Source organism: Bombus fervidus, chromosome 6, assembly GCF_041682495.2.
Source record: "Bombus fervidus isolate BK054 chromosome 6, iyBomFerv1, whole genome shotgun sequence".
Lineage (NCBI taxonomy): Eukaryota > Metazoa > Arthropoda > Insecta > Hymenoptera > Apidae > Bombus > Bombus fervidus.
In genome coordinates this window covers 10,008,436-10,020,915 of record NC_091522.1, presented here as the reverse complement: position 1 = coordinate 10,020,915, position 12,480 = coordinate 10,008,436, and the positions used below count along the sequence as shown (strand labels likewise).

Here is a 12,480-nt window from a genome sequence, read left to right as displayed (position 1 = left end):
ATGTGAAAAACAGAAACGATAAAACTCGGGGAAACCCCTAGTATACTCTCCTTGACGGTACCGATATCGGTAAACTAATCTTGGACAATGTCAATGCAATTCGATGGAACGGAATATATATTCAAATAAAGCAATGTTTCATGAATATTCTTACGTATCACGGTTAATATGCAGAGATGCATATATTACACAAATTGGCACAATATTATTAATGGCGTGAGTAAGCATGACTTGCTGGAATAATGCAGAAAAATTGTACAAAGTACAAGATATTAAAAAATTTCTTAACTTCTGACAGTTATTATCAATTAACACATCACAATTATCACTTTTTTTTTTTGCAAAAGGAAACTGCGTTCATTATGCGACAATTGCTATGTACATTATCGTTCATAAGTATATGCATCATAAGTATACTTTTGATATTATAGATTTACGATAGCAGCAATTCAGAATCCAGCAACTATAAATCAAGTAATTAAAAATTTTATTGAAATTTTAATTTATTGGCGAATTAATTGCTGCGAGATATACTTGTTATCTTCTTGACGAAGCCAGCAGATTATAAATGCAGATTTTGTTAAAAAAGCAACGATAATACATTTTTTTACAATTAAATTATAATTCAGAGTTTCATTTTGTCGATCGTGTACATCACTGTTTGAGGTAATGTCGATACTCTCGATATCGATTGAAGAAGTATCACGTTTATTCGTGTTTTAGTTCAGAAAATTAATCCGTAATTGACATGGTTTCTCATATGCATAGACAGAAATGTTTAGAGGTTTACAAAATGTAATACTATTGGTTAATAACCAATGATTATATACACATTGGTAGTCATTAAGTTAACCATTAATTATCGGTACATCTCACGACGTGATGCGTGCTTTCCAAATTATCAGAAAAATAGCAATTCCTAGTGTTTCCCCTAAGAATAAGCGAGTTAGAGACCTTACCAATTATAGGGTAAATACCATGGCGAAAAAAGAAACTTCTTTAAACAACAAACTAATTCTACGAGTTCCGACAATTGGGAATGTCAATTTCGTTGTCGTGTATTAAATTTTAAAAATCAATTTCATCACGTCATAATATTCTACTGCACATATAACTGTAACAGGGACTATAATTAGTTTGATGTTTCGAAATGTGAAAAAATGTTCCAAGTATTTAAATTACTGGTTATAATATTCAGTAGGTAAAACAATTATTCGCCTAGATCTCATTTGTTAAGTAACACTTTTCAAAATATGAATTTCCATAAATATCTACGATCTAGCATTAAAGAAGAAAATAATTGTAAACTGCCTTTTTTCGCAAATTTCTGATAACATATTCCTTTTAAGAAAAGATATACTTCTGAACTGTAGCATAACTCTAGAAGATAAGAACGATTTTGTCCCGTATTAACAAGACGATTCACATCGGCAAATGACTCGCTTTACGGAAGGATCATCCTCAACACGCCGTTAGGCTCGACTACCGGTTAATTAACGATGTGACACCATAATTGGCGCGGTAATTCGATCCCCTTGTGGATGAATCCTCGCGAGTGGTTCGCATGTCCTGGGGCCTAAGGTTAAGACAGCGCGCGCACATCGTTAAATTAAAATCCCGAGGCGACTGGCACCATCGTCTGGAGTTGCAACGGGCCACCTCAGCGGTGCCTTCTAATTTGCAGCGCATAATATTCGAATAATTTGCACGCGCTAATAGGACCGAACGTCCTGTGGAACCTCGAGGAACGCGGTCCGATGCATATAGAGAACACCTTACGCGCCGTCTCCGAGCGATGCAAATGCCTCACCCTGAATTGTGGCAGATAATATTGTCCCCTTATCGAGCATATGTGATAAGTCATTTTCAGCCACTTGATCAAAGCATGCGACGCGACACATCTAATCGCAGGCATAATGTTTTATCAGTGACGTATCCGACGGCGCGGCATTTCTTCCCGGTGGATATACTAAAAGTGTCGAATGCGTTCATCGTGTGGCGCTCGTTATCTCGCCAGTCATTATTGTTTGCAAACTTTTGCAGTACTACTTCGATAAATTTATTTTTCGACAGTAATTTGATGGAAGGTGTAAAAATTATTTTGTCGCGCGTTTATCGACATTTTTTTTTTTTTTACATTTTGTTTAAACGCGAATGTTACGATATCTATTCTGTGAAGAGTGTTTAAATGATTTGGAAATTTATTATTGGATTATTCGGGAAGTTCGTAGTAAAATTTAGGAAAATTTTGAAGGTATTGTATCTTTATATAATTAGTTATTAATTATTATTAGATAATAATGTTGAAATAGAATTGTAAATAGAATAGATTGTTATATTGAAATAGAAGGAATTTAATCAGAGTTTAATATTAAACCAAAACGCGAAGGAAAGTTTTGATACTCGAACTAGAATTTTATCGGAACGTTGCGTCGCGTCACAATCTTCGAGGGAGTCGACGTCATTCTACATCAAATCATATCACGATGTCTCTAACATATCGGAGCATGATGCCATCGAACATACAGATCATCAAAAGACATCTAATTCCTTTCACGTGACACAAATTCGCAATATTTTACACTGATTCATTCACTAATCTCAAGAGTGACCTTGTAGGAATTTTGAATTTCTCAAAACTCATTGGTTATTTAATCTAGCCAATAAACATCTTCAATATAATCAAACTCGATATATACTGGAATTACTTTTATACGTTCTGGATCTCAAGTAGTGTACACAGTACTTTTATCGAGATCGATGAATCGAGTGACAAGTGCGCCGAAGGGGTTAAGAGTACGCGTAATGAAACGATCGAGGTTCGGGGAAACCTGGTATCTATCCCCCACGCAAAGAGAGGGTGGCGTGCAACCGCAGGTGGGAGGGCAGGGAGGACTGAAAGGTAGCCGGAGGAGCAGAAGGAGTACGGGAGGGAGGAGGTGGGGTGTCGTAGGAGGTGGTGGCAGGAGGGAAGGAGGTGGGACCGAGTGGCGGTGAGCGAACGTGCAAGAGCGAGAGGACGAGGTGAGTAGCGAGCCCGTGAGCCCGAGTGAGTAACTGGGAGTCGCAACCGAGGACCCACTCAGTCACCACGAGATCGGCAAGCCGAATGGTCTACCGCGCCGGTTCTCCCGCTCGGAACTCTGCACAGAGCAAAAGGGATCGGAACAAGGACACGTTGTTCTTTCGAATGTCAACTAGCGTGCTCCTTTGTGGACGCATCACTCGAATCGTGCCACTGTCGGTGGAGCACGCGGGGCTCGATTTTTCGAGATCGAACGAGGAACAACACGAGAACACGTTCGCACAATGTGGAGATTTCTGGTGCGCTGTTATGTCACACTGACATCGATCTGACGCGATCGTTTTTATTTTTTTCTTCCTTTCGCCGACAATCTTATCTCGTTACGTTTCACGAAAATAACAAACACATACTAGGCCTTTGCCATCATCGGCCATCGCGTCTCGCGTCTCGCGTTTTCGCTTCTATCGATCTCGATTTCGAAGGATACTGACTTTGCCGGGGGAAACATCGAGTCGCGGTGGGACCGGAAGTGCGTGAGTGGATGCAAGCAAGAGGTATCGACGGGAGAAGCCGAAGACTCTCCTACAGAAGGACGAGGAAGAGATGATCTACGAGCTGCTGGTGGCTGGAGCGTTCGCCCTCGCCACACTAAGGCGGTGTGTGTACATTGCTAAATTCTATCCACTTTCTCTCTAGCTTTTATCTTTTCTCCGTTTCTTTGAGAAAAATAATGCTCTCTGTTTTTCTGTACGTTGCAAAACGCGGAACGAGCGATGACACGAGCAAAAATCGGTCATGCTGAAAAATTCTCGATTAAATACGATCGACGAACGATTGGTTTTATCGGTTTTTTAGATTTTCAAGCACGACCAACTGCCCGTGTCCGCTTGTTTAGCCGTACTTACTGGAAAACTGCAATTTATTTCTACCGTGAGCATTTCGTGGAATCACTTGCAGGAAAGAACTAACGACAAGGTGCATCTAGCTTCAAGTTTTGCCGTAATGTACATAATGATGCAGTGACACGTGAGGATTCCTCGCGATGCTTCAGCCACTTTTTTCTTTATTTGCGCGTAGCACGATTAAAAAATCTTTTAAGAGAAAACATTTAAACGACTGTACAGCGTTGGAAGTATAATTGTTTCTGATGTTGAGATACGAAAAAATTCCATGTGTCATTTGCCTTTTAACGACGAAGCTTATATTTCGCCACGCTTTTCTGATAATTTATGATAATTTCGATAATGTTTGCTAGTGAATGACTTTTCAATAGATAAAAAATAATCTAAGATGTTAACATATATTTGACGTATTCCGTTGCTACAAGAAAGTATAACGATCAAACATTTTAAAGCTATTCCATGAATCAAAGAAAATAATAGAATCTTTAATAATTGAAACAAATATTAATGCAACTCTTACCATCTCGCCTTATTCTATGTAACAAATTAAACAATATTATTCGATTCTTTTTAAAATGATACGACTTGTTTTACTTGTTCGATTTTACGAGCAGAACAGTCCTTGATTACAGTAAATCGAAAAGCAACTCGAGTTCCTTTACATAATTATACAATAATCAATATTGATCAAACGCGACTCTTGAATAAGTTAATTGAATTTATTATCGTGCGATAGTATCTTATATGCTGTAATCATAGTGTGTTCACTTTTTCAATAGAAGGGGAAGTAATAGTCTTCCGATGAAATTGTCTGCCAACTTACAATTAAATATCTGTATTTGTTGCTCACCTGTCTAACAGGTATACATCGGTAAGACGTTCAAAAGATAGAGAAATTATTAAAATAATTTTCATTTCCCCGTTAAATTCCTACAAAGAAGTTTTCCCACTTTAAATATATCTACTATAATAATCTAGATAGAATAATTGGACTAAATTGTTTGTAGTGTGATCCGACATTGAATTCATTATTATACGTTATTTATACAGACCGAGCATGATCGAATCATTTTCAGAAAAATTGCCCTTAGAATCTATTCGTATTTGTGCTGAAATTAATAATTCATCCGATAAAATCAAGATTTTTTCCTAACTAGAGCAAATAAGATGAAACTCGTCTCAACCGAAGAACATTATAATCGATAGCAGCGTTATCGACGCGAAGGGAATGCGGCAAAGAACTTAGAACATTACGTCACATATAAACATTAAATGGAAAGTTATCTCGACAGGACAGACGGTATATATTATTCCTTTCTTCAATCGTAATCTCAAGTTTAGGACACAAATGAACATAAGTGTTATTTTTCACGATGATAACGATGCGCGTGCTTTTCATGCATTATACAATGCAGATAAGAGAAAGAAGTATGTATTGCTCCAACGCCGCTTCGTATGACATAGCTTCTATTCGAGCGAATACGATTAGAACGTCATCAATCATTGATAGTATACAGTATTCTCTGTGGGAAAAATTAGTAAACGGATGGCGAAGCATTGAACCAAAACAACATATATTCTAGTTGGTATTTATTTGACTTCAGAAGTGACTTCCAGAAAGAAAGATAACGTTCGGTCTACTTAGATCTTTTTTTATTTCGTTCGATCCTTCTCTTGCATGCGCTCGGCTTTCTCTAGAGAAGTTTACGTTATGATTATGAATCAAGGAAAACGATACGAAAGGCTGGACAAATATTTCGATTCCGGATGAAAAAATTATCTAATTACATGGTTGTAAATTAACCATCGTGGCTGGATAGAGAACCAATCGTATAATTATTACAGAGTCGGAATTCAATCCGACATATAAATCGCCTTGAAAAACATAAATTAACTAGCGAGAGAAACGAGCCTCGAGAAACTGGTCCTTCGCATTTAAAATAAATCCAAATCAAAATTTTCGTAAAACGATACGGGATCTTGAATTTCGTGTGCAACTTATCTTTCTACCCTCCTTATATTTGCCAGCATCTCTACAACAGTTAAAAAATGATTCGTAACCATAAATGACGACGATCTTTGAGAAATATCAGGGTTAGTTTTATTTTAGAACAATACGAAAATTTCTTGAAATTCTTGACCCCATAATACAATATCGATTATCTTAACCGTTATATGTATACATCGTGTACCTTATTATACATAATTGGCTTATTATATAAATTCATACGATCTACTTTATGAACGCGTACAAAGAACACAATATATATTTATAAAATATTCCTAGATTTTTGTTTCGTTAGATAATTTTCTCGTTAAAAAATATATAGCTCGTAATTTGAGAATCGATTTTTCTCGATATGTGCATTATTAACGGCCATTTGGACATAGGTATTTTCACGAATACTGTTTTTCGTTATTATATCTCGTTCGAAAGTAAGATACAAAATCCGAAATATCTTATTTTTACGATTATTTTGTAAATTACATGCAACGATATAATCTAATTAGCTGCAATAATAAATGACAATAGTATAAAGGGATATACTTTAATATAACATAGTTAAGAACATAGTATATATATGTATAGACATATTATACGTATAAATATACATATATTAGCAATAGACGACAAATCCATAAAGTTTTATGAAAAACCTAACGATATACCTAGTATCCACAATGTAATAATTCATACTTTTAAAATTAATATTTTGCGAGAGAATTGAGAAATCAATATTTATGACGTAAATATCTTTCAAGAGAACCTCGCAATCAAATTTCACAAAATAACAGTTTGAAGGACTATATACTTCGCAAGCTATCGAATTTAAAAATTACTCTTTCTCTTATAGTCCTCAAATTGTAAATACCTGGTAATATAGAAACTATTTCTCAGTTTAGTTCTATATACAACAAACCATCTACGGAAATACTGTTGTCTGTCACACGTAGCTATCCCTTCAACAAACTGCTAATAATAACAAATACAATCCTAATCATTCAAAATTCCCATTAAGTACACATGAAAATGTCTGTAGAGTAGGCTCTCTTATCTTCCGCGTTTCGTAATAATTTGATGCCTCACTTTGTCCTCTGCTATCCAAACAGCAAATCTCGGACTTTAGGCGTACCAGCTATTGAAGAGGGTAGGCAGGGCGGGGGGAGAGGGAGAGAGACGCAAGTGAGACGCCTCGCTTTCCTCGATTACGGGCGAAGGTATCGTGAAAAGTATCGTTCGGTGTTGTCCGCCTCGTCCTCCGCATCCCAGTCGGTGAGCAGGCTACGGTCGCCGATAGAGGCGTGCGCCGTGTTGATCCGGGACACACACGGACTGTTTGCTCGGGGTACCATCGCGGACCCTTTTTTCATGTTAGCTCCAAGTCGAGTCACAACACTAGTAAAGTTACAAAAGCCAAAGGCAAACAGATCCGGGGACGGGCCTTAACCGGTTTATCAAACACTCGTGCGCCCCGGAGGTGGTCTCTCGTACGTTGCTGAAAGTGACGAAGACGAGGGAGATCTCGAGGACGAGGAACGACGTCGACGTCGACGGAGCTTCGTCATCTTCCTGGACGCACGCGTAATATATATATACGTCTTGGCTGATTCGCGACGAGACGAGGAGAGAAGTTCACTGCTCTTAATGGCACACGAGACGAAACCGATCGTTCCACCGGAGGTGGAGTGAAACGAACGAAGGAGGAGTCAAACAAGTGCCAAGGCAAACCTTCTTTTCTTTTGTCAAGCACATTTCAGCCGCCGTGAAACCACCACTCTCGGCTCCACGATTTATGTTCATTTAGATTTCTTGCTACGTTGCTACTTTATCTTTTGTAATTGCGACGACACGCTTTATTCAGGCAAGCGATCGTACGATATCGAACGTGTTGATTCAATAAGCATATTCAACGAGTATATTCCAGATAAAACATTCGAATCTGTATTTGCGCAGTGATTTGTGACATTAAAGTTACAGCACAAATACAAATTCAAATGCTCTATCTCGAATATAGACGCCTCTTGAATTATTTGAGAACTTTCAGTTGCTGCATAAATTCTGTCCATCTCTTCGTTCCTATTACGTAAACTATCGGTCCTATAATAGATGTAACATTGGTACGTCGGCTGATATAATCTGATTCTAGAGTTTATAGAAAAAAGAAGTAACATTTTTTCATTCGTTTCTTAATGATCATTCGGAAGGTGGTATCGCGAACACGAATCTGGTATCAATAATATTACACAACAGTTTAGATGGAAAAGATTAAATCAGTAACTCTCGATAACAAATTTAAAGATGCGTAAAAAAGAGAGAATATCCACGATAGATGGACTTTGTGAATCAAATTTGTAAAAAGTACACTCACAATGTATGTAGCAATGTAATATTTATTGTTTGAGGATAATAGTAATGATAATCTGTTGCAGTTTATTCCTCCGGTAAATAAGGTGCCTCTCACGAGTTTCGAGTGTTTTTAATAACGCGCGTTTGAAATGAATGACTTCCGGGCACGTATTCGCGTTTCGATCGCGTTACCCGTACTTTTTGCCGTTCGTGAAAAAGCTGTAGCGAAAATTCACAAGTCAGGGGTGAAAGTAATAAAGCAATTTCACCAACTGAAATTATACGCTGCATTCCAATCACCGAAATAGGGTCGCAAGAGAAAACCATTCGAAATTGCACCAATCGCAATTTGTCCTTGCATCGACCCCTTCACTTCCACAGAAAATTACATGAAATAACCAAAAACTGCATCGTACCATTTGCTACGTACGATCGATCGCGGAATTAAAAGTACGGTTCTCGTGTAGCACGCACACACATATGAATATCGTTTAGACGTGGAAAATCACTTCGACAATAAGAATCTTTGACGAACCGCGAAATTTTTCTGTCTTCGCGTCTGATTTACCGCGAGAGAAATAAAAAGAAGAAAAAAGAAAAATGGCGGAGACCTAAGGATGACTCGAACAAGCACTGGGTTGCGGTTTCGGGTTCATCAGGGTTCACCGGACATATTATATAGGACAGGTGGGCATTCCAGCGTGAAATCAAAATATTATGCCAGTCTCTAGACTGTAGACTATAGAACGACACTGGGTGTATCTAAAGACTACGACCGGCAGATTTTTATTGTGAAACTACTTGTTACATATTAGTTTAAAATATTTTTATTCCACGTTGCAAGATGAAAATTTTTATTTTTAAAAAGAAAGTAATTTTTTAATTTATTTACCTTTGATGTTGGATATATGCAAACTAATATTCTGATAAAGTATTAAATAAGTAAATGATAAATATATTTATCTTCGGTAAAATTGTTCTTTTTTTTATACTATGTTTTCTTTTTAAATTACATGAAAAATTTCTATTATGTATAACTAGAATAATAAATATAAAATAACAATGATATAGAATAAGAAATTCTAGTTAATATTTTAGCAAAAATTAAATATTTTAAAGAAAGATATTGCAAGTAAGAAAAAAGATTCGCAAGTTATCTATATCATTATAGTATCTGTATGTTTTTCGTAAGCAGTAATCGTTTGTTGAAGATAAATTGATTTTTCCGAGTCTTTACTTTAGTAAAATGTTTCGTAAATCGTAGACATATACTAAACGTAGTATAACATTAAGACTAGGTATAACGTGTAACTGTATCAGAGATACGTATTCGCATAAACCTGTCGTATCGAATCCAGATTGTTCACAGCACAGCATACATTTACAAATATTTGAATGAAATTGGTTACGCTTGCTCAAGTTTCAGCAATTTAATTATTCAACATACCAGTTAGTCCTTAAACACTAAATGCAACTGCACCTTGAAATATAACGAGATAAATATTTATATTATAATTTCTCTTACTTCTCATATTCATATTCGAAATTTTATGAAACGTATATTACTTCCAGTGATACTAATCATGCGTTATCATAATGTATAGAACTTCGAAATATATCATTATACTAATCTGCTTATTTATATAATTTTTAAAGATTTATAATACAATAAACAGTTCGCCGAATGGAAATACCAAGTGATAACCTTAAATATTCGATCGCGATCAGAGTTCTTGTCGTGCAATACACGTAATTTCGCATGCAAGGAAAAACTCTGCTAGACGTACGTCATTCGGAAAGCCAGACGGACGTCGGGTTTACTCTGTCGCCTCTTTCTCTTTGTTCCTTTCTATCTCCGTCTGACTGCCTCTTCGTTGCTCGATAGCAACTTTTTCGTTGCTTCACATATAAAATTACTCAAGACGTGACAAACCGAACGTGGTAGGCGGTAGTAGACGTGCATTCAATTGACAAGATACGCAGGCGTAACGTACATATGTCGCCAGTATGTCATCGTGCGTCGATTTTGTCGAGTCTTCGGAGTTACTTTTTCTACCAATTTGTTAATCGTGCGCTCACTTACTAACAGCGCGACGACGTGAGCCTTGGTCGGTGAGAGAGAAAGAGAAAAAGATAAAAAGAATAAAAGAGCCTGAGAGCAAACCAGGTTCAAGATAAATTCAGTTTCATGCATTCTTGTCTGGTTTTCTGACGGGTTCGCCTGTCTGACTACCGACTATCGGCCACCGGTTCGATCTCATTTCTGCCTCGAGAGATACACGAACGATGTTGAAACAAGGGCGATCTCGAGTCATTGTTCCAAGATTTATGGGCAAATCGATAATATCAATCTGCCCGTCGGCTTATCACCAGCGGCTGCGTTACCACCATCTTGTATTTCGCAAAACACCGGAACTACGTCTTTCTGTACGATATCTGCCACATTCTGACTCCTTTTCGGTGTAAATCGTGCCAGGTTATGGCAAAACTACATAAAAGTCGGAAGACGTCTTACTTTAACTAATGGTAGCTGGCCGATGAAACTTTGCGCGAATTTCATTTTATTTGTATTCTCAGTGACTCATATTTTACGAATTTTAAAAAGATTTTTTTTGTACACGTAAGTGTTAAAAATAATTCATACGAGAGAGAAAATTCTCAATTTTTAAACTGATACATCCACAAAGATAGAAATATTTACTGACTAAGATTTAAGAAATTTGATACAAACTAATGTTTTTCAAATTTATTGAATTTATTTGAAATTAGTCGTTTTATGTCATACGTAGAAATGATTATTTATTATTGACATTTGTTTTCGAAAAAAGCAAATGATTATATGCTTCGAAATGTGGATAAAATAATTATTTTATTTCAAATATATACCTTCAAGTATAGTATAATAATAAATCATATATACTATTTATACGATTGTGCACTATGTACATTGATACACTTTCTAACAAATTTCATATTTTCATTGGTATAATTACAGTATCGCAAAAAGCTGGCATTTCTGTTCGCATGACAAGCAAATAAGAGATAAGCAGACAGTTAGCGATATAACTTATCAGACATAAAAGCCATCCCGAAATGTGAAATCCTCTTTAAAAGCATGTCCGTATCTCACTTGAAAGTACAAAAGTTAATAAGAACAGCTGAACCATCGCTATCAAACGAAGATTTAACAAACATTTAAAGTTGTCGCATTTGTCCGATAATTTTGTCATTCATATCTCCATTTAACTCTTTTACGGTATTTACTTGCGATTATCGGTGAATTTGGTCACTGTGCCTCGGCTATTGCAATTGAAAATTTACCGCGGTTTCGTTATCCCTAATGAACCGCTAATTGCAAGGATTTACGAATACGTTAAGCATCGGTAATTATTTCATATTGGTTTAAGGCGCGTACCGGGCCCCGCTTTACATGTGAAATAACATTGTTATTTATATGAGAACATGATAAGCAACGTTTAATTTTTTATGGCTCATACAATTTGTTTTATTGCCATAATTAACGTTTTTTGTCAGCCCTAATTAAAGTTATAATTAAAGTACTTGTTCTTCGAACGTTTTAAAATTGCTTGTACGGTATAAAGAAAAAGGTAGATTTAACATGAGATAAACAATATAGCATGCATTAAATATTGCAATGTTTAAAGAACTTGAATTTTATGTCATTAGAATTCCTTTTTAATATTGTGACTGTGGATTTTTATGGATTTATGGACAATTTTAAAGTGCAAAAATATATAAAATACCTGAAATATAGTAGTCGTTATAATGGTTGCAATTAGCGAATGAAACAAATCTTTTCTTAAGTTCAATTTGTTTTAATCGTATTCTTAAAAAATGCATATTCATGAAAAATATGAATTTGCATAAATATCCACGGTCTAATGATTTATGATTTTTTAAATGTATTCTAGTACGCGAAGCTAACCGATGTTTGTTTACATATTCGATACAGTATCAATAAGATATTTAATACTAAAATAATCAAGATATCAGGAAGATTTCTATTTTTATGAAATATATAATTCCAGTTGAACAAAATTTCTCGATTTGTACGTAAAGATTTGAAAGTTCAGAGTACGGGTGGCATTGTACTGCGCAGAAGTGAGGCAATGTTTAAATTACACGCTACGTAGCAAATCGAGCTTTACGAGGCCTTGGTGAACACTCTTCCGTTCCACCACCTA

At 36.2% G+C, this 12,480-nt stretch overlaps 1 protein-coding gene across 1 annotated transcript in view; it reads left to right on the top strand.

The window, feature by feature from the left end:
- The first annotated feature begins 3,035 nt into the window (after positions 1–3,035).
- The window catches only part of LOC139988637 (uncharacterized), a 28,957-nt gene continuing 19,512 nt past the window's right edge, over positions 3,036–12,480 (top strand). Inside the window, exon 1 of the mRNA XM_072006293.1 lies at positions 3,036–3,683. Within this exon, the coding sequence (XP_071862394.1) occupies positions 3,629–3,683 (55 nt within the window). The 5' untranslated portion in view covers positions 3,036–3,628. The remainder of the gene's footprint in view (positions 3,684–12,480) is intronic.